Source organism: Thalassophryne amazonica, chromosome 15 (assembly GCF_902500255.1).
Source record: "Thalassophryne amazonica chromosome 15, fThaAma1.1, whole genome shotgun sequence".
NCBI classification, from domain to species: domain Eukaryota; kingdom Metazoa; phylum Chordata; class Actinopteri; order Batrachoidiformes; family Batrachoididae; genus Thalassophryne; species Thalassophryne amazonica.
In genome coordinates, this window is record NC_047117.1 from 97,128,198 (window position 1) to 97,151,011 (window position 22,814).

The 22,814-nt window shown below is 42.1% G+C and overlaps 1 protein-coding gene across 2 annotated transcripts in view; it reads left to right on the top strand.

Moving 5' to 3' along the window:
- The window catches only part of LOC117526353 (glycine receptor subunit beta-like), a 158,609-nt gene that overhangs the window by 93,934 nt on the left and 41,861 nt on the right, over window positions 1-22,814 (top strand). For both annotated transcript variants that reach the window (XM_034188419.1, XM_034188418.1), the window contains exon 8: window positions 18,720-18,872. In XM_034188419.1, coding sequence (XP_034044310.1) covers window positions 18,720-18,872 — 153 coding nt within the window. The remainder of the gene's footprint in view (window positions 1-18,719; window positions 18,873-22,814) is intronic.

A 22,814-nucleotide genomic window follows, 5' to 3' on the forward strand; every position in this document is an offset into this window, starting at 1 on the left:
GTCTCTCCCGCACTTTTCTGCTCTGGGTGTGAAATGTTTAGTTATTCCTCTGCCTCCTTTAGTAGTAACGGTACTTGTAATAAGTGTAGCTTATTCGTAGCTTTGGAGGCCAGGCTGGGCGAATTGGAGACTCGGCTCCACACCGTGGAAAATTCTACAGCTAGCCAGGCCCCTGTAGTCGGTGCGGACCAAGGTAGCTTAGCCGCCGTTAGTTACCCCCTGGCATATCCCGAGCAGCCGGGAAAGCAGGCTGACTGGGTGACTGTGAGGAGGAAGCGTAGCCCTAAACAGAAGCCCTGTGTACACCGCCAACCCGTTCACATCTCTAACCGTTTTTCCCCACTCGACGACACACCTGCCGAGGATCAAACTCTGGTTATTGGCGACTCTGTTTTGCGAAATGTGAAGTTAGCGACACCAGCAACCATAGTCAATTGTCTTCCAGGGGCCAGAGCAGGCGACATTGAAGGAAATTTGAAACTGCTGGCTAAGGCTAAGCGGAAATTTGGTAAGATTGTAATTCACGTCGGCAGTAATGACACCCAGTTACGCCAATCGGAGGTCACTAAAATTAACATTAAATCGGTGTGTAACTTTGCAAAAACAATGTCGGACTCTGTAGTTTTCTCTGGGCCCCTCCCCAATCGGACCGGGAGTGACATGTTTAGCCGCATGTTCTCCTTGAATTGCTGGCTGTCTGAGTGGTGTCCAAAAAATGAGGTGGGCTTCATAGATAATTGGCAAAGCTTCTGGGGAAAACCTGGTCTTGTTAGGAGAGACGGCATCCATCCCACTTTGGATGGAGCAGCTCTCATTTCTAGAAATCTGGCCAATTTTCTTAAATCCTCCAAACCGTGACTATCCAGGGTTGGGACCAGGAAGCAGAGTTGTAGTCTTACACACCTCTCTGCAGCTTCTCTCCCCCTGCCATCCCCTCATTACCCCATCCCCGTAGAGACGGTGCCTGCTCCCAGACTACCAACAACCAGCAAAAATCTATTTAAGCATAAAAATTCAAAAAGAAAAAATAATATAGCACCTTCAACTGCACCACAGACTAAAACAGTTAAATGTGGTCTATTAAACATTAGGTCTCTCTCTTCTAAGTCCCTGTTGGTAAATGATATAATAATTGATCAACATATTGATTTATTCTGCCTTACAGAAACCTGGTTACAGCAGGATGAATATGTTAGTTTAAATGAGTCAACACCCCTGAGTCACACTAACTGTCAGAATGCTCGTAGCACAGGCCGGGGCGGAGGATTAGCAGCAATCTTCCATTCCAGCTTATTAATTAATCAAAAACCCAGACAGAGCTTTAATTCATTTGAAAGCTTGACTCTTAGTCTTGTCCATCCAAATTGGAAGTCCCAAAAACCAGTTTTATTTGTTATTATCTATCGTCCACCTGGTCGTTACTGTGAGTTTCTCTGTGAATTTTCAGACCTTTTGTCTGACTTAGTGCTTAGCTCAGATAAGATAATTATAGTGGGCGATTTTAACATCCACACAGATGCTGAGAAAGACTCTATTGGCTTTGCTCAAAAAGTAAATGAGTCCACCCACCACTTTAATCATATCTTAGATCTTGTTCTGACTTATGGTATGGAAATAGAAGACTTAACAGTATTCCCTGAAAACTCCCTTCTGTCTGATCATTTCTTAATAACATTTACATTTACTCTGATGGACTACCCAGCAGTGGGGAATAAGTTTCATTACACTAGAAGTCTTTCAGAAAGCGCTGTAACTAGGTTTAAGGATATGATTCCTTCTTTATGTTCTCTAATGCCATATACCAACACAGTGCAGAGTAGCTACCTAAACTCTGTGAGTGAGATAGATTATCTCGTCAATAGTTTTACATCCTCATTGAGCACAACTTTGGATGCTGTAGCTCCTCTGAAAAAGAGGGCCTTAAATCAGAAGTGCCTGACTGAAATGGCGTCTCACTAATTTAGAAGATCTTCACTTAGCCTGGAAAAAGAGTCTGTTGCTCTATAAAAAAGCCCTCCGTAAAGCTAGGACATCTTTCTACTCATCACTAATTGAAGAAAATAAGAACAACCCCAGGTTTCTTTTCAGCACTGTAGGCAGGCTGACAAAGAGTCAGAGCTCTATTGAGCTGAGTATTCCATTAACTTTAACTAGTAATGACTTCATGACTTTCTTTGCTAACAAAATTTTAACTATTATCAATCAATCAATCAATCAATTTTTTTTATATAGCGCCAAATCACAACAAACAGTTGCCCCAAGGCGCTTTATATTGTAAGGCAAGGCCATACAATAATTATGTAAAACCCCAACGGTCAAAACGACCCCCTGTGAGCAAGCACTTGGCTACAGTGGGAAGGAAAAACTCCCTTTTAACAGGAAGAAACCTCCAGCAGAACCAGGCTCAGGGAGGGGCAGTCTTCTGCTGGGACTGGTTGGGGCTGAGGGAGAGAACCAGGAAAAAGACATGCTGTGGAGGGGAGCAGAGATCGATCACTAATGATTAAATGCAGAGTGGTGCATACAGAGCAAAAAGAGAAAGAAACAGTGCATCATGGGAACCCCCCAGCAGTCTACGTCTATAGCAGCATAACTAAGGGATGGTTCAGGGTCACCTGATCCAGCCCTAACTATAAGCTTTAGCAAAAAGGAAAGTTTTAAGACTAATCTTAAAAGTAGAGAGGGTGTCTGTCTCCCTGATCTGAATTGGGAGCTGGTTCCACAGGAGAGGAGCCCGAAAGCTGAAGGCTCTGCCTCCCATTCTACTCTTACAAACCCTAGGAACTACAAGTAAGCCTGCAGTCTGAGAGCGAAGCGCTCTATTGGGGTGATATGGTACTACGAGGTCCCTAAGATAAGATGGGACCTGATTATTCAAAACCTTATAAGTAAGAAGAAGAATTTTAAATTCTATTCTAGAATTAACAGGAAGCCAATGAAGAGAGGCCAATATGGGTGAGATATGCTCTCTCCTTCTAGTCCCCGTCAGTACTCTAGCTGCAGCATTTTGAATTAACTGAAGGCTTTTAAGGGAACGTTTAGGACAACCTGTTAATAATGAATTACAATAGTCCAGCCTAGAGGAAATAAATGCATGAATTAGTTTTTCAGCATCACTCTGAGACAAGACCTTTCTGATTTTAGAGATATTGCGTAAATGCAAAAAAGCAGTCCTACATATTCGTTTAATATGCGCTTTGAATGACATATCCTGATCAAAAATGACTCCAAGATTTCTCACAGTATTACTAGAGGTCAGGGTAATGCCATCCAGAGTAAGGATCTGGTTAGACACCATGTTTCTAAGATTTGCGGGGCCAAGTACAATAACTTCAGTTTTATCTGAGTTTAAAAGCAGGAAATTAGAGGTCATCCATGTCTTTATGTCTGTAAGACAATCCTGCAGTTTAGCTAATTGGTGTGTATCCTCTGGCTTCATGGATAGATAAAGCTGGGTATCATCTGCGTAACAATGAAAATTTAAGCAATACCGTCTAATAATACTGCCCAAGGGAAGCATGTATAAAGTGAATAAAATTGGTCCTAGCACAGAACCTTGTGGAACTCCATAATTAACTTTAGTCTGTGAAGAAGATTCCCCATTTACATGAACAAACTGTAATCTATTAGACAAATATGATTCAAACCACCGCAGCGCAATGCCTTTAATACCTATGACATGCTCTAATCTCTGTAATAAAATTTTATGGTCAACAGTATCAAAAGCAGCACTGAGGTCCAACAGAACAAGCACAGAGATAAGTCCACTGTCCGAAGCCATAAGAAGATCATTTGTAACCTTCACTAATGCTGTTTCTGTACTATGATGAATTCTAAAACCTGACTGAAACTCTTCAAATAGACCATTCCTCTGCAGGTGATCAGTTAGCTGTTTTACAACTACCCTCTCAAGAATCTTTGAGAGAAAAGGAAGGTTGGAGATTGGCCTATAATTAGCTAAGATAGCTGGGTCAAGTGATGGCTTTTTAAGTAATGGTTTAATTACTGCCACCTTAAAGGCCTGTGGTACATAACCAACTAACAAAGATAGATTGATCATATTTAAGATTGAAGCATTAAATAATGGTAGGACTTCCTTGAGCAGCCTGGCAGGAATGGGGTCTAATAAGCATGTTGATGGTTTGGATGAAGTAACTAATGAAAATAACTCAGACAGAACAATCGGAGAGAAAGAGTCTAACCAAATACCGGCATCACTGAAAGCAGCCAAAGATAACGATACATCTTTGGGATGGTTATGAGTAATTTTTTCTCTAATAGTCAAAATTTTGTTAGCAAAGAAAGTCATGAAGTCATTACTAGTTAAAGTTAATGGAATACTCAGCTCAATAGAGCTCTGACTCTTTGTCAGCCTGGCTACAGTGCTGAAAAGAAACCTGGGGTTGTTCTTATTTTCTTCAATTAGTGATGAGTAGAAAGATGTCCTAGCTTCACGAAGGGCTTTCTTATAGAGCAACAAACTCTTTTTCCAGGCTAAGTGAAGATCTTCTAAATTAGTGAGACGCCATTTCCTCTCCAACTTACGGGTTATCTGCTTTAAGCTACGAGTTTGTGAGTTATACCACGGAGTCAGACACTTCTGATTTAAAGCTCTCTTTTTCAGAGGAGCTACAGCATCCAAAGTTGTCTTCAATGAGGATGTAAAACTATTGACAAGATACTCTAACTCCCTTACAGAGTTTAGGTAGCTACTCTGCTCTGTGTTGGTATATGACATTAGAGAACATAAAGAAGGAATCATATCCTTAAACCTAGTTACAGCGCTTTCTGAAAGACTTCTAGTGTAATGAAACTTATTCCCCACTGCAGGGTAGTCCATCAGGGTAAATGTAAATGTTATTAAAAATGATCAGACAAAAGGGAGTTTTCAGGGAATACTGTTAAGTCTTCTATTTCCATACCATAAGTCAGAACAAGATCTAAAATATGATTAAAGTGGTGGGTGGAATCATTTACTTTTTGAGCAAAGCCGATAGAGTCTAATAATAGATTAAATGCAGTGTTGAGGCTGTCATTCTCAGCATCTGTGTGGATGTTAAAATCGCCCACTATAATTATCTTATCTGAGCTAAGCACTAAGTCAGACAAAAGGTAGATAATAACAAATAAAACTGGTTTTTGGGACTTCCAATTTGGATGGACAAGACTAAGAGACAAGCTTTCAAATGAATTAAAGCTCTGTCTGGGTTTTTGATTAATTAATAAGCTGGAATGGAAGATTGCTGCTAATCCTCCGCCCCGGCCCGTGCTACGAGCATTCTGACAGTTAGTGTGACTCGGGGGTGTTGACTCATTTAAACTAACATATTCATCCTGCTGTAACCAAGTTTCTGTTAGGCAGAATAAATCAATACGTTGATCAATTATTATATCATTTACCAACAGGGACTTAGAAGAAAGAGACCTAATGTTTAATAGACCACATTTAACTGTTTTAGTCTGTGGTGCAATTGAAGGTGCTATATTTTTTCTTTTTGAATTTTTATGCTTAAATAGATTTTTGCTAGTTATTGGTGGTCTGGGAGCAGGCACCGTCTCTACGGGGATGGGGTAATAAGGGGATGGCAGGGGGAGAGAAGCTGCAGAGAGGTGTATAAGACCACAGCTCTGCCTCCTGGTCCCAACGCTAGACAGTCACAGTTTGGAGGATCCCAAAAAATTGGCCAGATTTCTAGAAATGAGAGCTGCTCCCTCTAAAGTGGGATGGATGCCGTCTCTCCATTTTTTGGACACCACTCAGACAGCCAGCAATTCAAGGAGAACATGCGGCTAAACATGTCACTCCCGGTCTGATTGGGGAGGGGCCCAGAGAAAACAACAGAGTCCGACATTGTTTTTGCAGAGTTACACACCGATTCAATGTTAATTTTAGATGCACCACTCTGCATTTAATCATTAGTGATCGATCTCTGCTCCCCTCCACAGCATGTCTTTTTCCTGGTTCTCTCCCTCAGCCCCAACCAGTCCCAGCAGAAGACTGCCCCTCCCTGAGCCTGGTTCTGCTGGAGGTTTCTTCCTGTTAAAAGGGAGTTTTTCCTTCCCACTGTAGCCAAGTGCTTGCTCACAGGGGGTCGTTTTGACCGTTGGGGTTTTACATAATTATTGTATGGCCTTGCCTTACAATATAAAGCGCCTTGGGGCAACTGTTTGTTGTGATTTGGCGCTATATAAAAAAAAAATTGATTGATTGATTGATTGATATCAAATCTATCATTTTGCTCTAAAATTCTGGAAAAAGTGGTGTCACGGCAGCTCGTAGACTATCTTACTGAGAATAATCTATTTGAGACACTGCACTCTGCTTTTAGAAAATATCATTCCACAGAGACGGCTCTCACTAAAGTGGTGAATGATCTTCTGCTTACAATGGATTCGGACACCACTACAGTTCTATTGCTGTTAAATGTCAGTGCTGCATTTGATACAGTGGATCATCATATTCTACTTGATAGAAGATTGCCTTGCAGCAGTGAGAAGTTGGATGTCTAGAAACTTCCTACTTTTAAACTCTGAGACTGAAATGATGGTTCTTGGTCCATGTCATGGTTTCGGCCAGGTCTGGGGGTTTACTCTGGTTTTTCCCCTTTCTGTTGTTCTTTTCAGCTTTGATTTGTTAATATTTATTTTCATCAGGAGTTATTCTGTCATGTTTTTCTTGTCACTTTGTTGTGGTTATGATTCACTAGTTATTTTGCTTTCTTCATATGGTTATTTTTTGTTTTGATTTGTCACTTTGTTTTCATTGTTACTTTATACTTTGACCGTTCATTCTGTTCTAGTTTTTTTTTCAGTCATTGTTTATTAAGTTATCACTTGTTCCTCTTGGTTATTATATTTGTTGTACTGTTGTGTCAGGATTTGTTCTGGTTATTGTTTGGTCACTGCTTTTTCTTATGTTTTGTCTTACTGCCTTGTTTTCTTAAGTCAGTTTGTGTTTAATATCATTTTAGTATTTTGCTCCATGTCTCTGGTTCTAGTCTGTGTTGCCAGTTCATGTTTAGTTTAGTTCTCATGTTCATGCCAGCTTCCAGTTGTATTATGTTCTGCCATAGTTCCCTGGTTTTTCACACACCCCTCTGAGTTCTGTTTTACTCCACACTCTGCACCTGCTCTGTTTTCATCCTTCTTCCATCTCCATCTGAGTTGTCATGTCACTCCACTAGTTCTGTGCCCTCCCCTCACACTTTGTCCCAGTCTGCTTTGTGTTTTCATTTAGTCACATTCTTGACACCTGTTCACACATCTTTGTCTTTTCTTCTCTCCACCATGTGTTCTCTTCCCTCACTGTCTTACACAACATAGTATCTTTGTTCATTAGCCACGCCCCCTTTCTGGATCCTTCCTCTCACATGCACCTTGTTAACACCACCTGTTCCTAATTAGTCCACATGCATATAAACCCTCACAGTCCCTCGCCAGATTGTCGCTTCCAGCACACTTTCCAGCCTTCTTGTTCTTTGCCTTGTTTAGTCTTGCCATGTACCAGTTCTTTGCTCTGAGTTTCTTGACTGCGCCTTTTTGCCTCAGCCTACATGCCTGTGTTTGCTCGTGCCTCAGACCCCTGCCTGAAAATGACTACATTTATGCCTCGCCCTGCTTGTACCTCTGCTCCGCTATCTGATCACCTGTGTGCTGAACCTCAGCCTGTAATAAACATGACTTCTTATACCACAAAGCCTGGTTTGGGAGTTTGTACCATGGGTCCACCCGCTCCTGGTGTTGGGCAGCTGCCCGTCATGACAGTACAATCTGGCCAAACAATGGACCCAGCGAACTCCTTGTCTGCCGTAACAGTCCAAGACCTTGCCACCATCAGAGTCATTTTTTCTGAAATCGAATTCTGTTTTGACTGTTATAGAGCTTGTTTTACTCCCAAGAAGAAGTTCAATTATCTCAACCAAGCCCTTGACCTTGTTGAGACCAACACTTGGCTGTATGACCTTTTCCCTGACCTGGAGAATCTAGATGAGTTGTTTTGCTGTCGAGAGACTACCAGACTGGATTGGACAGCCTGAAGACACCTGGCATCTAGCCTCCCATACACTGACAGTGACTCCGAGTGGGAGGACATTGATGACGACGAGTCCTCGGAGGCTGAAGGTCAGGTGCTACAGGACACGGCTACTAAACTGTTCAGAATACAAGATCTGTTTTTTGAATATCAGGACTGCCACAGCCAGCGCCTCAAAGAGTCTATTTTTTCAGCGCTAGATCAGATTATTGTTACGGAGCCTGAGCTGTTAACTGCTTTCCCTGAATTAAGAGACATTAAGATGCAGTTCCAGCAGGGCTGGGTGCCTCCATGTATTGAAGATCCGATGGATTTTTTTGATTGAATCAGATATTACTGCCGTTCTCTGTGAGGAACCACGTATAATCACACTATCAGACGCCGCCATAGCTCCACATGCAGAATCACAGAAGCACTCCACTTACTACTTGCCATCTGTTCCCTAAATGCAGCCTCTGCAATCGATCCAACCCAGGTACCGCTTGTTCCTGCTCCTCGGTGTGCCACAGTACTGGGACTGACAGAACAGTCTCGGACAGGAGGACTGGTTCCACCGCCGAGTTCCACGCCGATTTCGGTGTCACCTCTGCCAGCTCCGTTGCCCGCTCCTCGCAAACAGCGTCCGCCTTGGCCTCTGCTGGCTCCAATTAGTTCTGCGGCCCATGAACCCGAAGCTCCAACATTGCCTGAACACTTGGCGGTGTTGAGTTCTCCGGAACCATCGACTCTGTCCCCAGTTCCGGAACGGCTGCCGAGCCATCGGGAATCTCGATTTCGCTGCCGCAAAATGCAGCACATGAGCTCAGGGACTCAGTAATGGCGCCTGTGGAGCCGGCAGTTAGACTCTCACCGACCTTTCAGCCAGCTCAGTTCTCTTCCATATCACCGACCAAAGTTTCTGTGGGTACTATGACGGCGAGCACAGTCGTCGGTACCACAACAGCGCATGCGACAGGGGAGGCGTCAACTGAGCAGGCTTCACGGAGTTCCACAGCTACTATGACGTCATCAGAACTGCTTGCTCAGCTCTCCTTAAAGCTCTCACCTCTAACCACGCCCATGATGCCTGCACCGCTCTCAATAAAGCTTAAGTCAGCTGAATCATCAGCATCAGTCAGCTCCACCTCCTCACGCTCTGCGGTGGACACACCAGCGGTGGCTCCAGAGGGGGGTCCCCGCCCACTCAGTACTGCTATCCCAGGGTTTCGGCTGCCTGCAACAGTGTCCATCCTGCATCCATCTCCAGAAGACTGTGCTTGTGGGTCAGTTTATTTCTTTATCATTTTTTCGTGGTTAATGCAAATTTGTCTTCTTGCCTGTGGTGCTGTGAAAACACTGTTAAAGGTGCCACCATTTCACTTAAAATGGTTTTCTTGCGAGCCACTTGAAAATCTGTTAAAGATGCCACGAGTGATCCTAAGGTTTTCTTGTGATACTGTTGGAAATCTGTTAAATGCATCTGTACTTGAGAAGTGTCTCTTACAAGCATCTTGTGTCACTACTGATTTCTGTGTGCTTAATGGGGAGCTACAGAGTCTTGTCCTCCTCGGGGATTAACTGTTGTTGGAGGGGAGTCAGTAGCACTTTTGCTGTAGCAGAGCTCTTGTACTGGCCCCAAGACTGGCTTACTTGCTTTGATAGTGTACTAGGGCGAATTCTTCATCCATTACATTCCCTAATGGGAGCGATCCCTTTTAATGGTGGGATCTCAGTTCGTGGGCTAGGGACCACATCATGTGAAGGAGTGCTGAAGGGTTTGCGGTGGTGGATCAGACACGTGTATGCTTCATGCCTGCTCATCTGTAATGCGTGCTATAATACTTTCAATAACCTTTTGCTTTGCCCCCCAAGTACTGTTGAGTTCAGGGGTCCGTATCACTATGAATGGATTTGGGTGTTTAACTCTTTGTATTGTTGGATTAAGCACCTCGGTGCCTCATGTCACATCACTTTTTGTGCTCTCTTTAGCCCCTTAGTTAGATTAATAAAGTCCCATCTTTCCACAGTAGCTAACTGGTCTCAAGGTTCCTTGGAGAAGGATATTATCTGGGATTGGGGCTTGGTGAATGGGTGTATGTTTTCATCTCACTGGGTTTATGGAATATTGTGTGTTTGGTTGTTTTTTCAGTTTCTTTGGCTCCTCTACTTGGTGGTTCTGACTCCGGTACCCCCATGTGTCGGTCCCCTGATTCAGTTGTGCGCTTTTCGAAACCTCATGGTCGCCCTCATGACCTGACTTTACGCTGGAACTCTGACCTACCTATGCGTCAGGTCACACCATGTGGCTGGCCTCCAACTACTACCTTTCGCCCTGTTTTTCGCCCGTTTGGTCCGTGGCCCGTTTTTGGTCATGTCGGTCGTCCGTGGGGTTTTCTGCCATATTGGCCTTCTGTTTGTCGCCCAGGTCCCTATTTGTTTTCTGGTTTACCACAGTCTAGTATTAGGGCTCTCTAATTGGTTCAAAATGCTGCAGCCAGACTTTTGACACGAAGCAGAACGTAGAACCACATTACGCCCATTTTAGCATCCCTTCACTGGCTTCCTGTCCCAGTGAGATCAGATTTTAAGGTTCTCCTACTAACCTATAAAATTATTCATGGACTGGCACCTCCCTACCTAGCTGACCTAATTAAACCTTACGTACCGGCCTGGGCTTTACGTTCTCAGGGTGCAGGACTACTTTGTGTCCCTAAGGTGAATAAGAAGTCTGCGTGTCACCGAGCTTTCTCTTATCGTGCCCCTGTTCTGTGGAATGATCTCCCTGCGTCAATAAAACAGTCACATTCTGTGGAGACTTTCAAGCCTAGACTTAAGACGCAGTTCTTTTCCCTTTCATATGGCTAGCATACTGGTACAGTTTTGATTTACACTTTTTTACTCTTTTAATTCATTTTACTAGTAATTGGTGCGGGCCGCGGCCTCAACTTTACTTAAATTCTGTGTCATTTAGTGAAGCTTAGGGCTAGCGGCCGGCGATCACCTTAGTATTTCTTCTGTTTTTCTTCTTGATTAATGCTGGCAAATTATACAGTATTTTTTGTCTTTCTGATGCCTGATTTTAAATTTTAACTATTAGAGAAAAAATTATTCATAACCATCCCAAAGACATATCTTTATGTTCGACTGCTTTCAGTAATGATGGTATTTGGTTAGACTCATTCTCTCCGATTGTTCTGTCTGAGTTACTTTTCATTAGTCACTTCCTCCAAACCATCAACATGTCTATTAGACCCCATTCCTACCAGGCTGTTCAAGGAAGCCCTACCGTTAATTAATGCTTCGATCTTAAATATGATCAATCTATCTTTATTATACTCAACAAAAATATAAACGCAACACTTTTGGTTTTGCTCCCATTTTGTATGAGATGAACTCAAAGATCTAAAACTTTTTCCACATACACAATATCACCATTTCCCTCAAATATTGTTCACAAACCAGTCTAAATCTGTGACAGTGAGCACTTCTCCTTTGCTGAGATAATCCATCCCACCTCACAGGTGTGCCCTATCAAGATGCTGATTAGACACCATGATTAGTGCACATGTGTGCCTTAGACTGTCCACAATAAAAGGCCACTCTGAAAGGTGCAGATTTTGTTTTATTGGGGGGGGGGATACCAGTCAGTATCTGGTGTGACCACCATTTGCCTCATGCAGTGCAACACATCTCCTTCGCATCATCCGTGAAGAAAACACCTCTCCAACGTGCCAAACACCAGCGAATGTAAGCATTTGCCCACTCAAGTCGGTTACGACGACGAACTGGAGTCAGGTCGATACCCTGATGAGGACGACGAGCATGCAGATGAGCTTCCCTGAGACGGTTTCTGACAGTTTGTGCAGAAATTCTTTGGTTATGCAAACCGATTGTTCCAGCAGCTGTCCGAGTGGCTGGTCTCAGACGATCTTGGAGGTGAACATGCTGGATGTGGAGGTCCTGGGCTGGTGTGGTTACACGTGGTCTGCGGTTGTGAGGCTGGTTGGATGTACTGCCAAATTCTCTGAAACGCCTTTGGAGACGGCTTATGGTAGAGAAATGAACATTCAATACACGAGCAACAGACATTCCTGCTGTCAGCATGCCAATTGCACGCTCCCTTAAATCTTGCGACATCTGTGGCATTGTGCTGTGTGATAAAACTGCACCTTTCAGAATGGCCTTTTATTGTGGGTAGTCTAAGGCACACCTGTGCACTAATCATGGTGTCTAATCAGCATCTTGGTATGGCACACCTGTGAGGTGGGATGGATTATCTCAGCAAAGGAGAAGTGCTCACTATCACAGATTTAGACTGGTTTGTGAACAATATTTGAGGGAAATGGTGATATTGGGTATGTGGAAAAAGTTTTAGATCTTTGAGTTCATCTCATACAAAATGGGAGCAAAACCAAAAGTGTTGCGTTTATATTTTTGTTGAGTGTAGTTGCCTATGTACCACAGACGTTTAAGGTGGCAGTAATTAAACCATTACTTAAAAAGCCATCACTTGACCCAGCTATCTTAGCTAATTATAGGCCAATCTCCAACCTTCTTTTTCTCTCAAAAATTCTTGAAAGGGTAGTTGTAAAACAGCTGACTGATTATCTGCAGAAGAATGGTCTATTTGAAGAGTTTCAGTCAGGGTTTAGAATTCATCATAGTACAGAAACAGCATTAGTGAAGGTTACCAATGATCTTCTTATGGCCTCAGACAGTGGACTCATCTCTGTGCTCGTCCTGTTAGACCTCAGTGCAGCTTTTGATACTGTTGACCATAAAATTTTATTACAGAGATTAGAGCATGCCATAGGTATTAAAGGCACTGCACTGCAGTGGTTTGAGTCATATTTATCTAATAGATTACAATTTGTTCATGTAAATGGGGAGACTTCTTCACGGACTAAGGTTAATTATGGAGTTCCACAAGGTTCTGTGCTAGGACTAATTTTATTCACTTTATACATGCTTCCCTTAGGCAGTATTATTAGAAAGCATTGCTTAAATTTTCATTGTTACGCAGATGATACCCAGCTTTATCTATCCATGAAGCCAGAGGACACACACCAATTAGCTAAACTGCAGGATTGTCTTTCAGACATAAAGACGTGGATGACCTCTAATTTCCTGCTTTTAAATTCAGATAAAACTGAAGTTATTGTACTTGGCCCCACAAATCTTAGAAACATGGTGTCTAACCAGATCCTTACTCTGGATGGCATTACCCTGACCTCTAGTAATACTGTGAGAAATCTTGGAGTCATTTTTAATCAGGATATGTCCTTCAATGCGCATATTAAGCAAATATGTAGGACTGCTTTTTTGCATTTGTGCAATATCTCTAAAATTAGGTCTTATCTCAGAGTGATGCTGAAAAGCTAATTCATGCATTTATTTCTTCTAGGCTGGACTATTGTAATTCATTATTATCAGGTTGTCCACAAAGTTCCCTGAAAAGCCTTCAGTTAATTCAAAATGCTGCAGCTAGAGTACTGACAGGGACTAGAAGGATAGAGCATATTTCACCCATATTGGCTTCTCTTCATTGGCTCCCTGTTAATTCCAGTATAGAATTTAAAATTCTTCTTCTTACTTATAAGGTTTTCAATAATCAGGTCCCATCTTATCTTAGGGACCTCATAGTACCATATCACCCCAATAGAGCGCTTCGCTCTCAGACTGCAGGCTTACTTGTAGTTCCTAGGGTTTGTAAGAGTAGAATGGGAGGCAGAGCTTCAGCTTTCAGGCTCCTCTCCTGTGGAACCAGCTTCCAATTCGGATTAGGGAGACAGACACCCTCTGTACTTTTAAGATTAGGCTTAAAACTTTCCTTTTTGCTAAAGCTTATAGTTAGGGCTGGATCAGGTGACCCTGAACCATCCCTTAGTTATGCTGCTATAGACTTAGACTGCTGGGGGGTTTCCCATGATGCACCCAGTGTTTCTTTTTGTTCACCTCTTTTTGCTCTGTATGCACCACTCTTTTAATCATTGGTGATTGATCTCTGCTCTCTTCCACAGCATGTCTTTTTCCTGATTCTCTCCCCTCAGCCCCAACCAGTCCCAGCAGAAGACTGCCCCTCCCTGAGCCTGGTTCTGCTGGAGGTTTCTTCCTTTTAAAAGGGAGTTTTTCCGTCCCACTATCGCCAAGTGCTTGCTCATAGGGGGTCGTTTTGACCGTTGGGGTTTTTCTGTAATTATTGTATGGCTTTTACCTTACAATATAAAGCTCCTTGGGGCGACTGTTTGTTGTGATTTGGCGCTATATAAATCAAATTGATTTGATTTGATTCTGTTTTTTCTTTTTGTTTAAGGTGCAGCTCCATCCAGAGTTGTATTTGTGTTGGCAACCCTCCTGTCCTGTGCGCCAACAGCATTTCCTGTACATTCGTCCAAGAATTGTTCTGTGAACTGTTCTATAATTTATGTTTGTAGCATGGCCCAAGCAGAGGGTCACCCCTTTGAGTCTGGTCTGCTTGAGGTTTCTTCCTCAAAGTTTTATCTTACCACTGTTGCTCTGGGGGTTAGTAAGGTTAGACCTTACCTGTGTGAAGCGCCTTGAGGCAACTCTGTTGTGATTTGGCGCTATATAAATGAAAATAAATTGAAAATTGAAATTGAGGTAAAATACTCCCCACTTTGTGCAGAATCTCTTTTGCTACAGCAATCTTTGAAGAGATGAAATACTCCTCACTTTGTGAATAAAGTCTCTGTTTTACTGCAGTAATCTCTGAAGAGTTAAAATACCGCTCACTTTGTGCATAATCTCTTTTACTGCAGCAATCTTTGAAGAGATGAAATACTCACTTTGTGAATAAAGTATCTGTTTTACTACAGTAATCTCTGCAGATATTAAAATACTTTGCAAATAATCTGTTTTACTGCAGTCATCTTTGAAGAGTTAAAATACTCACTTTGTGACAAACCTTTTTTACTGCAGTAATTTTTGAAGAGTTAAAATAATCCAGACTTTGTGAATAATCTGTTTTACTGCAGTCATCTTGCAAGAGTTAAAATACTCCTCACTTTGTACATACTTTTATGCAGTAATATTGGATGAGATATAATTCTCCTCACTTTGTGACTAATCTGTTTTACTGCAGCAGTCATTTTAAAACGCGGCCGTTCTCTGTAGGGAATTACTCTACCTTCAATTTTCAATACGTACAAGTGGATTCTGGATCATCCCTGCTGCTTTGTGCAGTGTCCTATAGGCAGATGGAGGTTTTGGAACTGAATTCTCTGATTTTTCTCTACCATTTTCAAGGATTCCAAAGATTCAAAAGAATTTTATTGTCATATGCACAAAGGAACATGTTCCCTGCACAATGAATTGTGTCTACTGCATTTAGCCCATCCTAATTGCCAGTTAGAAGCAGAAGTCCCCATAAGGCGCCCGGGGACCAGCTCTAGATGTACATCCCTGCTTTAGGTCACAGCAGGGCTGAGCAAACCATGACCGACCCAAAGACAAACAACACACACGTAACAGACATAAGCCGGCCTGGTACATAAACACATATAAATATAAATATATTTTGTATCAGTTGGTGACCGTCTCAGTACTGGGTGACTTTAATATCCATGTCTGCTGTCCAGACAGACTAATGATTATCGAGTACTGTGGCATGTTCGATCGCATAAGATTTACGCAACACATAAACACGGCTACTTGTTCACTGGCTTTGTGCATTTTCTGTTGTTAATATTGCAATTGAGGATGCTACCTTTTCTGATCACAGACCTATTTTATTTGATGTCACTTACTGTATCACAGTTTTCAGAGAAAGTGCTATTTCACCAGCTGCATCCTTTACCTCTCCTCCCGATGAATTTATCGGCCTGTTTGATTCATCCTGCTTATCCATACTGGACTCTGTCACTCCTCTCAGATACGAATGCCCTAAACTCAAATCTCAATCCTGGTTAGACGAGGCCACATGCTCACATAGGCTGGAAGAAAGACCATGTCACTGTCTACTTGGAAATTTTTAAATTTTCTTAACTTTCCTTTCAGTCAGCAGCCAAAAAGGCCAGAGACAAATATTTGTCTGATTTACTCTACTATCAACTCATTTACCAATCCTTCAGTTTCCCCAGTGGCAGAAGATTCCATCGACACCTGTGAGAAGTTCCTGAAGGTTTTATTAATAAAATTGAGACTATCAGATCTCTGTTTAGCCCTGCCTCTCCTGTCACTCTTACAGCCACCCTTGACCAATTTTGACTTATTTCTGTAGCTAATCTTTAGGATTTAGTACTGCATATGAAACCTACGTCTTGTCCTCTTGGTGTTGACCCCTCCCACATCATAAAGGATGCTTAGCCCTAGCATTCAAGTAATTATAAATTTATCTTGCATCTGGTACCGTCCCTGCATGTTTCAAGCATGCGGTTGTCCAGGCCTTGTTTAAGAAGCACAACCTGAATGCTAAATGCCTAAATAACTACCGTCCCATTTCTAAGCTTCCCTAGTTGGAAAAGCCATTTTGTCACAGTTGCTTCCCTTCCTGTCCACTCACAATATATTTGATCATTTTTAATCTGGCTTTAGGGCCCTCCACAGTACTGAGACAGCCCTTCTTAAAGTAACAAATGACCTGCTACTCACTTTAGATTCTGGTGATAATGCTGTCCTGATTTTATTGGACCTTAGCGCCACCTTTGACACTGTAGATGACAAAATTCTCGACCGCCTTGAACGGTGGGTTGGCATTATGGGGACAGCACTACTCTGGTTCTTCTCTTACAACCCCAATTCCAATGAAGTTGGGACGTTGTGTAAAATGTAAATAAAACAGAATACAATGATTTTCAAATCCTATTCAACATATATTCAATTGAATACACCACAAAGACAAGATATTTAATGTTCAAACTGATAAACTTTATTGTTTTTGTGCAAATTTTTGCTCATTTTGAAATGGATGCCTGCAACACCCGCACCCGTGATACCCGCACTCTTTTACTACGAAGCCACGATGTTGTACCACATGCAGAATGTGGCTTGGCATTGTCTTGCTGAAATAAGCAGGGACATCCCTGAAAAAGACGTTGCTTGGATGGCAGCATGTGTTGCTCCAAAACCTAGATGTACCTTTCAGCATTGATGGTACCATCACAGATGTGTAAGTTGCCCATGCCATGGGCATTAACACACCCCCATACCATCACAGATGCTGGCTTTTGAACCTTGCACTGGTAACAATCTGGATGGTCTTTTAACTCTTTTGTCTGGAGGACACGACGTCCATGATTTCAAAAAACAATATGAAATGTGGACTCATCAGACCACAGCACAGTTTTCCACTTTGCGTCTGTCCATTTCAAATGAGCTTGGGCCCAGAGAAGGGGGCAACATTACTGGATGTTGTTGATATATGGCTTTCGCTTTGCATGGTAGAGTTTTAACTTGCACTTGTAGATGTAGCGACGAACTGTGTTAACTGACAGTGTTTTTCTGAAGTGTTTCTGAGCCCATGTGGTAAGATCCTTTACACAATGATTTCGGTTTTTAATGCAGTACTGCCTGAGGAATCGAAGGTCATGGGCATTCAGTGTTGGTTTTCGGCTTTGCCGCTTACCTGTACAAGGTTTTCCAGATTCTGACTGGACTGTAGATGATGGAATCCCTAAATTCCTTGCAATTGAATGTTGAGAAACATTGTTCTTAAACTGTTGAACTATTTTTTCATGCAGTTGCTCACAAAGTGGTTATCCTCGCCCCATCTTTGCATGTCAACAGCTGAGCCTTTTGGGAATGCTCCTTTTATACCCAATCATGACACTCAGTTAGTGTCCTCAGTTCCCAAACGCTTATTAAGTGTTGTTAGAAGGAAAGGTGATGTAACACAGTGGTAAGCATACCACTGTCCCAGCTTTTTTGAAATGTGTTGCAGGCATCCATTTTAAAATCAACAAATATTTACAGAAATACAATAAAGTTTATCAGTTTGAACATTAAATATCTTGTCTTTGTGGTGTATTCAATTGAATATAGGTTGGAGAGGATTTGGAAATCATTGTATTCTGCTTTATTTACATTTCACACAATGTCCCAACTTCATTGGAATTGGGGTTGTATCTGAAGCATGGGACATTTTCCATGTAGGATATTTTCCATGTCTATTAGTCAGTTTTCCTCGTCTTCTGCTCCCATCTCCTATGGGTTCTCTCAGAGGTCCATCTTGGGTGCACTCCTCTTCTGCCTGTATATGCTCCCCTGAGGGACATCATCAGAAAGTACAACATCTCTTTTCATTTTTATGCAGATGACTCACAGTTGTACCTCTCCCTAAAATCTAGGGACTCCATACAGTCTCTTCTCGACTGACTTGAAAACGCACGGGTTGTGCAGGAATCAGTTGAGGTGGGATCCGCCCCATTGCAAGTAGTTAAACAGCATTCATACACAGCTGTTCGAATGTTTGGCCCTCCTGACTGCGTCTCGAAGTTTCTTTTTGTTCCCCCCCCCCCCCCATTATGGCTGATTTAGCTTGATTTTGTTCATTTGTGCTAAGTGTGACAATGCCCTAAGCAGGTAACAGGAGGATCGCCCTGCAGACTGGAGACCTGCTCGCCATCCTCTCCCTACCTTTACTTTCAATAAATACCTTGATTTAACTTGATCAGCTGTCTCGGGTTGTTTTGCAAAGTGTGACTGCCTATAAGGGAGATTGTGAGCAATGATTTCGCCTTCTGTTTTCCAGGATATTACACATGTGTTGAGGTGATTTTTACATTGCGCCGCCAGGTTGGTTTCTATATGATGGGAGTCTATGCTCCAACCCTGCTGATCGTTGTTTTGTCCTGGTTATCTTTTTGGATCAACCCTGATGCTTCAGCTGCGAGGGTACCATTGGGTGAGTATGATTAATATCCAAATATAAGTAAAGTCACAAGAATGGCCATAAAATTTTATATGGATTAACACCTGATACCATAACACAGGCACATCACAAAATTTTCCATTCAGTTAGAACCCCAAAACCGCACAATATTGCAATAATTTTACAAAATGCAGAACTCTGTCAAATTTCTCCAATATTGTTGAAAAACAACATGAAAGTATGTTAAATCCTCTGGTTCTTACTGTAATACTGTTCCTCACAAAGTACAAACTCAAACTAATTTGCACTTTCAAATTTATTTATGATTCTGAAGAACTTCTTTCACACAGGAGATCCATTCGTCCAGAACGCTGAAAAATTGTTTTTATCAAGGACAAGATAGGCGTAACAAAGGTGGACCTTATTTTACAAAATCCTTCCCTTATTGGTCCCCGTTGTCATTCAGGGGAGGTCCCACTGCCTGCCACTGACCCACGTGATAACGGGGCATTTATGATTTATAATGTAACCTGAATCTCTTTGTTCTGAGTGGTGAAACCGGTTAAATCCAGTTCGACATGCACATTCCAAGAAGTAACAGACAAAGAATGCAATCCTTAAGTAAAATATCTACTTAATACCAAAACAAATAAAGAAAACAAATAGTTAAACACACAAATATATCTAACAACTCCCCCTCTTGACATGACACTGTCATGTTAACAATGAAGATCATGTTGGCATAATAATTCAATTCTCATGTATGATCCAATATTCCAATCAAATCAAACATGTAGGCACATAGGCAGCCATCACCTGACCCCATCCTGATGCTCCCTTACGGTGCCCACGTAGTGAGTCAGGGCCTCACTGAAACAAGATCAAGTAATTGTGACTGTGCCTCTTAGGTTGCCCTGAGTTATGAGGTGGGATCTTACCCGTCATAGGTCCAGCCTTCCATATTCGCTTGATACAACATGCCGACAAGGCAAGGACACCATGGTGTGAGAGGGAAGTACCATTCAAGGTGTTATGTCCAAATTGTTCAAATTGTCACTGATCCTTAATTTCATAGGATTATTGAATGTGAATTGAATTACCTCGCCAGTAATTTCCCGAAAGATGGAAAAATCTGGACAGTGTTATTCTCAACAAACAAGTGGCTATTACATTCCCATATCAAATGGAATAAGGAAAAGATCAAATACAAAGATTACAAAGGCAATAATAAAAATAGGAAGCTCATGAAGTGTCACGGGAATCTTAGTGTTCATCATGAAATTGTCTGAACGACCATAACAAAGCAAACAACTACAAAATTATACAGGTTATCCGTGCTGATGGAGTGGTCATCGATCGCTCTTAACATCTTCTTTTGTCGGTTACATGTTCTAATATATCGAGAGATTAATGCAAGTATGTGATGTCAGAGTCTCTCCATGTACGGGCAAATCAAATTGTAAGCACACTAGCTAATCCCCCTTATAGACAAAACAAAAACCCATAATCCTGCACGTCCAATGGTGTATGAATAGTTACTTAATTGCAATACCTATATCAATAGCAAAAATGATATAAGCAGTACTGCGTTACCAGATTAAGAGCAGCAAGGATTCATAAAGAATCTCGACAGCATATCAGTGAATCAAAATTAAGAAAATTGATAAAAGAAAAGATAAAGACACAGAATTCATCTCCAAAAAAAACAAAAAAAACCCGAATTGTGGCCTATATGTGTTAACACTTAGCAGCGCAAGTGTGCTATGTTACTGGGACTATGGATGGAAACTAGCATCCTGCTTTAATCTGGCATATTTACATGTAACAATGTTCATTAATATGCATTGTTCCATTTCAAGTAAACGTATATACGAGGGCTGTCAATAAAGTAACGGTCCTTTTTATTTTTTTCAAAAACTATATGGATTTCATTCATATGTTTTTACGTCAGACATGCTTGAACCCTCGTGCGCATGCGTGAGTTTTTCCACGCCTGTCGGTGACGTCATTCGCCTGTGAGCACTCCTTGTGGGAGGAGTCGTCCAAGCCCCTCGTCGGAATTCCTTTGTCTGAGAAGTTGCTGAGAGACTGGCGCGTTTGTTTGATCAAAATTTTTTCAAAACCTGTGAGACACATCGAAGTGGACACGGTTCGAAAAATTAAGGCTGGTTTTTCAGTGAAAATTTTAACGGCTGATGAGAGATTTTGAGGTGATTCTGTCGCTTTAAGGACTTCCCACGGTGCGAGACGTCGCTCAGCGCTCTCAGGCGGCATCATCAGCCTGTTTCAAGCTGAAAACCTCCACATTCAGGCTCTATTGATCCAGGACGTCGTGATGAGAACAGAGAAGTTTCAGAAGAAGTCGGGTTTCAGCATTTATCCGGATATTCCACTGTTAAAGGAGATTTTTTTTAATGAAAGACGTGCGGACGGGTCCCGCGCGTCGGGACGCAGCCGCCGCGACGCAGCCGCCGCGACGCTCCGCCACAGGAAAAACACCTCTGTTGAAAGCCTTAAGGATAAGTTGGAACATGTCCTGCCTGTTAAACAATTTCTCATATACTCACTCCACTGAAACCCATCAAAAGCCGCCTGGATTTTACAAATGGTTATCAACACGGAGGTGTTTTTCCTGTGCCGCCGCACCGCGTCGGCTGCGTCCCGACGCGCGGACCCATCCGCACGTCTTTCATTTAAAAAATCTCCTTTAACAGTGGAATATGTCTGCTCGTGCCTCTGAACCCTGCTTAACCATGACTGCATTTCTGCCTGACCCTGTTTGTGCTTCTGCCTCGCTCACTGATCACCTGTGTATTGAACCAGAGCCTGAATTAAAGACAATGATCTCTTCAACATCCAAGCCTAGTCTGAGAGTTTGCATTTTGGGTCCTAACAATTCAGGTGCCTGCCACCTGCCCTGCCTGTCAAATGTCTTCTATTTTCTTCTCAAAGTAATCCAGGAAATCTTGTGCTGTAAAAGGAGAGCGAACTACAGGTGGTTGTCCATGAATAAGTGTTGCCACCATGTCGAACAAGAACTTTGAGTGATGCTTGTTTTTGTTGATCAAATCAGAGTAATAGGTCCACTTTGTAGCCAATAATGCATGCTTATTGTTTAAGATAGCATCATGCCACGCAAGGTGGACTACTTCTAATTTTGAATGATGCCATTTCTGTTCTAGACCTCTTGCCTTATGCTTGAGGTCACGCAGGTAATCATTGAACTAAGGTGATTGTTACTTGGGGGAGCCCGTTTTTAATACAGGTGGCACAGTCATGTCGAGTGTAGATTTGAGCACTGAGTTTAAACTATCCACAAGTCTGTCAACTGACTGGGTATTTGCCAAATGTGAAGCTAAGACATCAGACAGTCTAGCTTCGAGTTCAGTCTTAGTTGAGGAGTTGATGCATCGTCGTAGTGATATATAAGGTTGTTGTTCCACTAACACGGCAGTGAAACTGTAAAATTATTAAGTGAGTGATCAGAGCCCACTGATGTAAGAGCCATGATGTCAATAGTCATGACAGCATATCATGTCTGAGAACCAGATCCAGGGTATTTCCACTGTGTCGAGTCCCAAATGCATTGCCGAAATCCTAATGCATCCACAATTTCCATAAATGATTTGCAGAGGGGATCAGAAGGCTTATTTATATGACTGTTAAAGTCACAATGATCAGAATGTTATCTGTACTAGTTGAAGTTAGAGATGAACGCACCAAATTTATCTAAGAATTCAGAATTCATATGGGCCAGGAGGCCTATATACAGTGACAAAGTAATACAGCTGATTTTTATACTTCTGACCTTGGCAATGCATAATATCCTGAGCAGAGTGGAGATTCAGATGCTCAAATTAGTTATTTGTGACCCAATGGCTAATAAGCTAAACCTAGATTTATAAATAACAGCAACACCCTGCCTTGCTTCGCATCACGAGGGACGTGATTAAATGTATATGGTGGTGGGCAGGC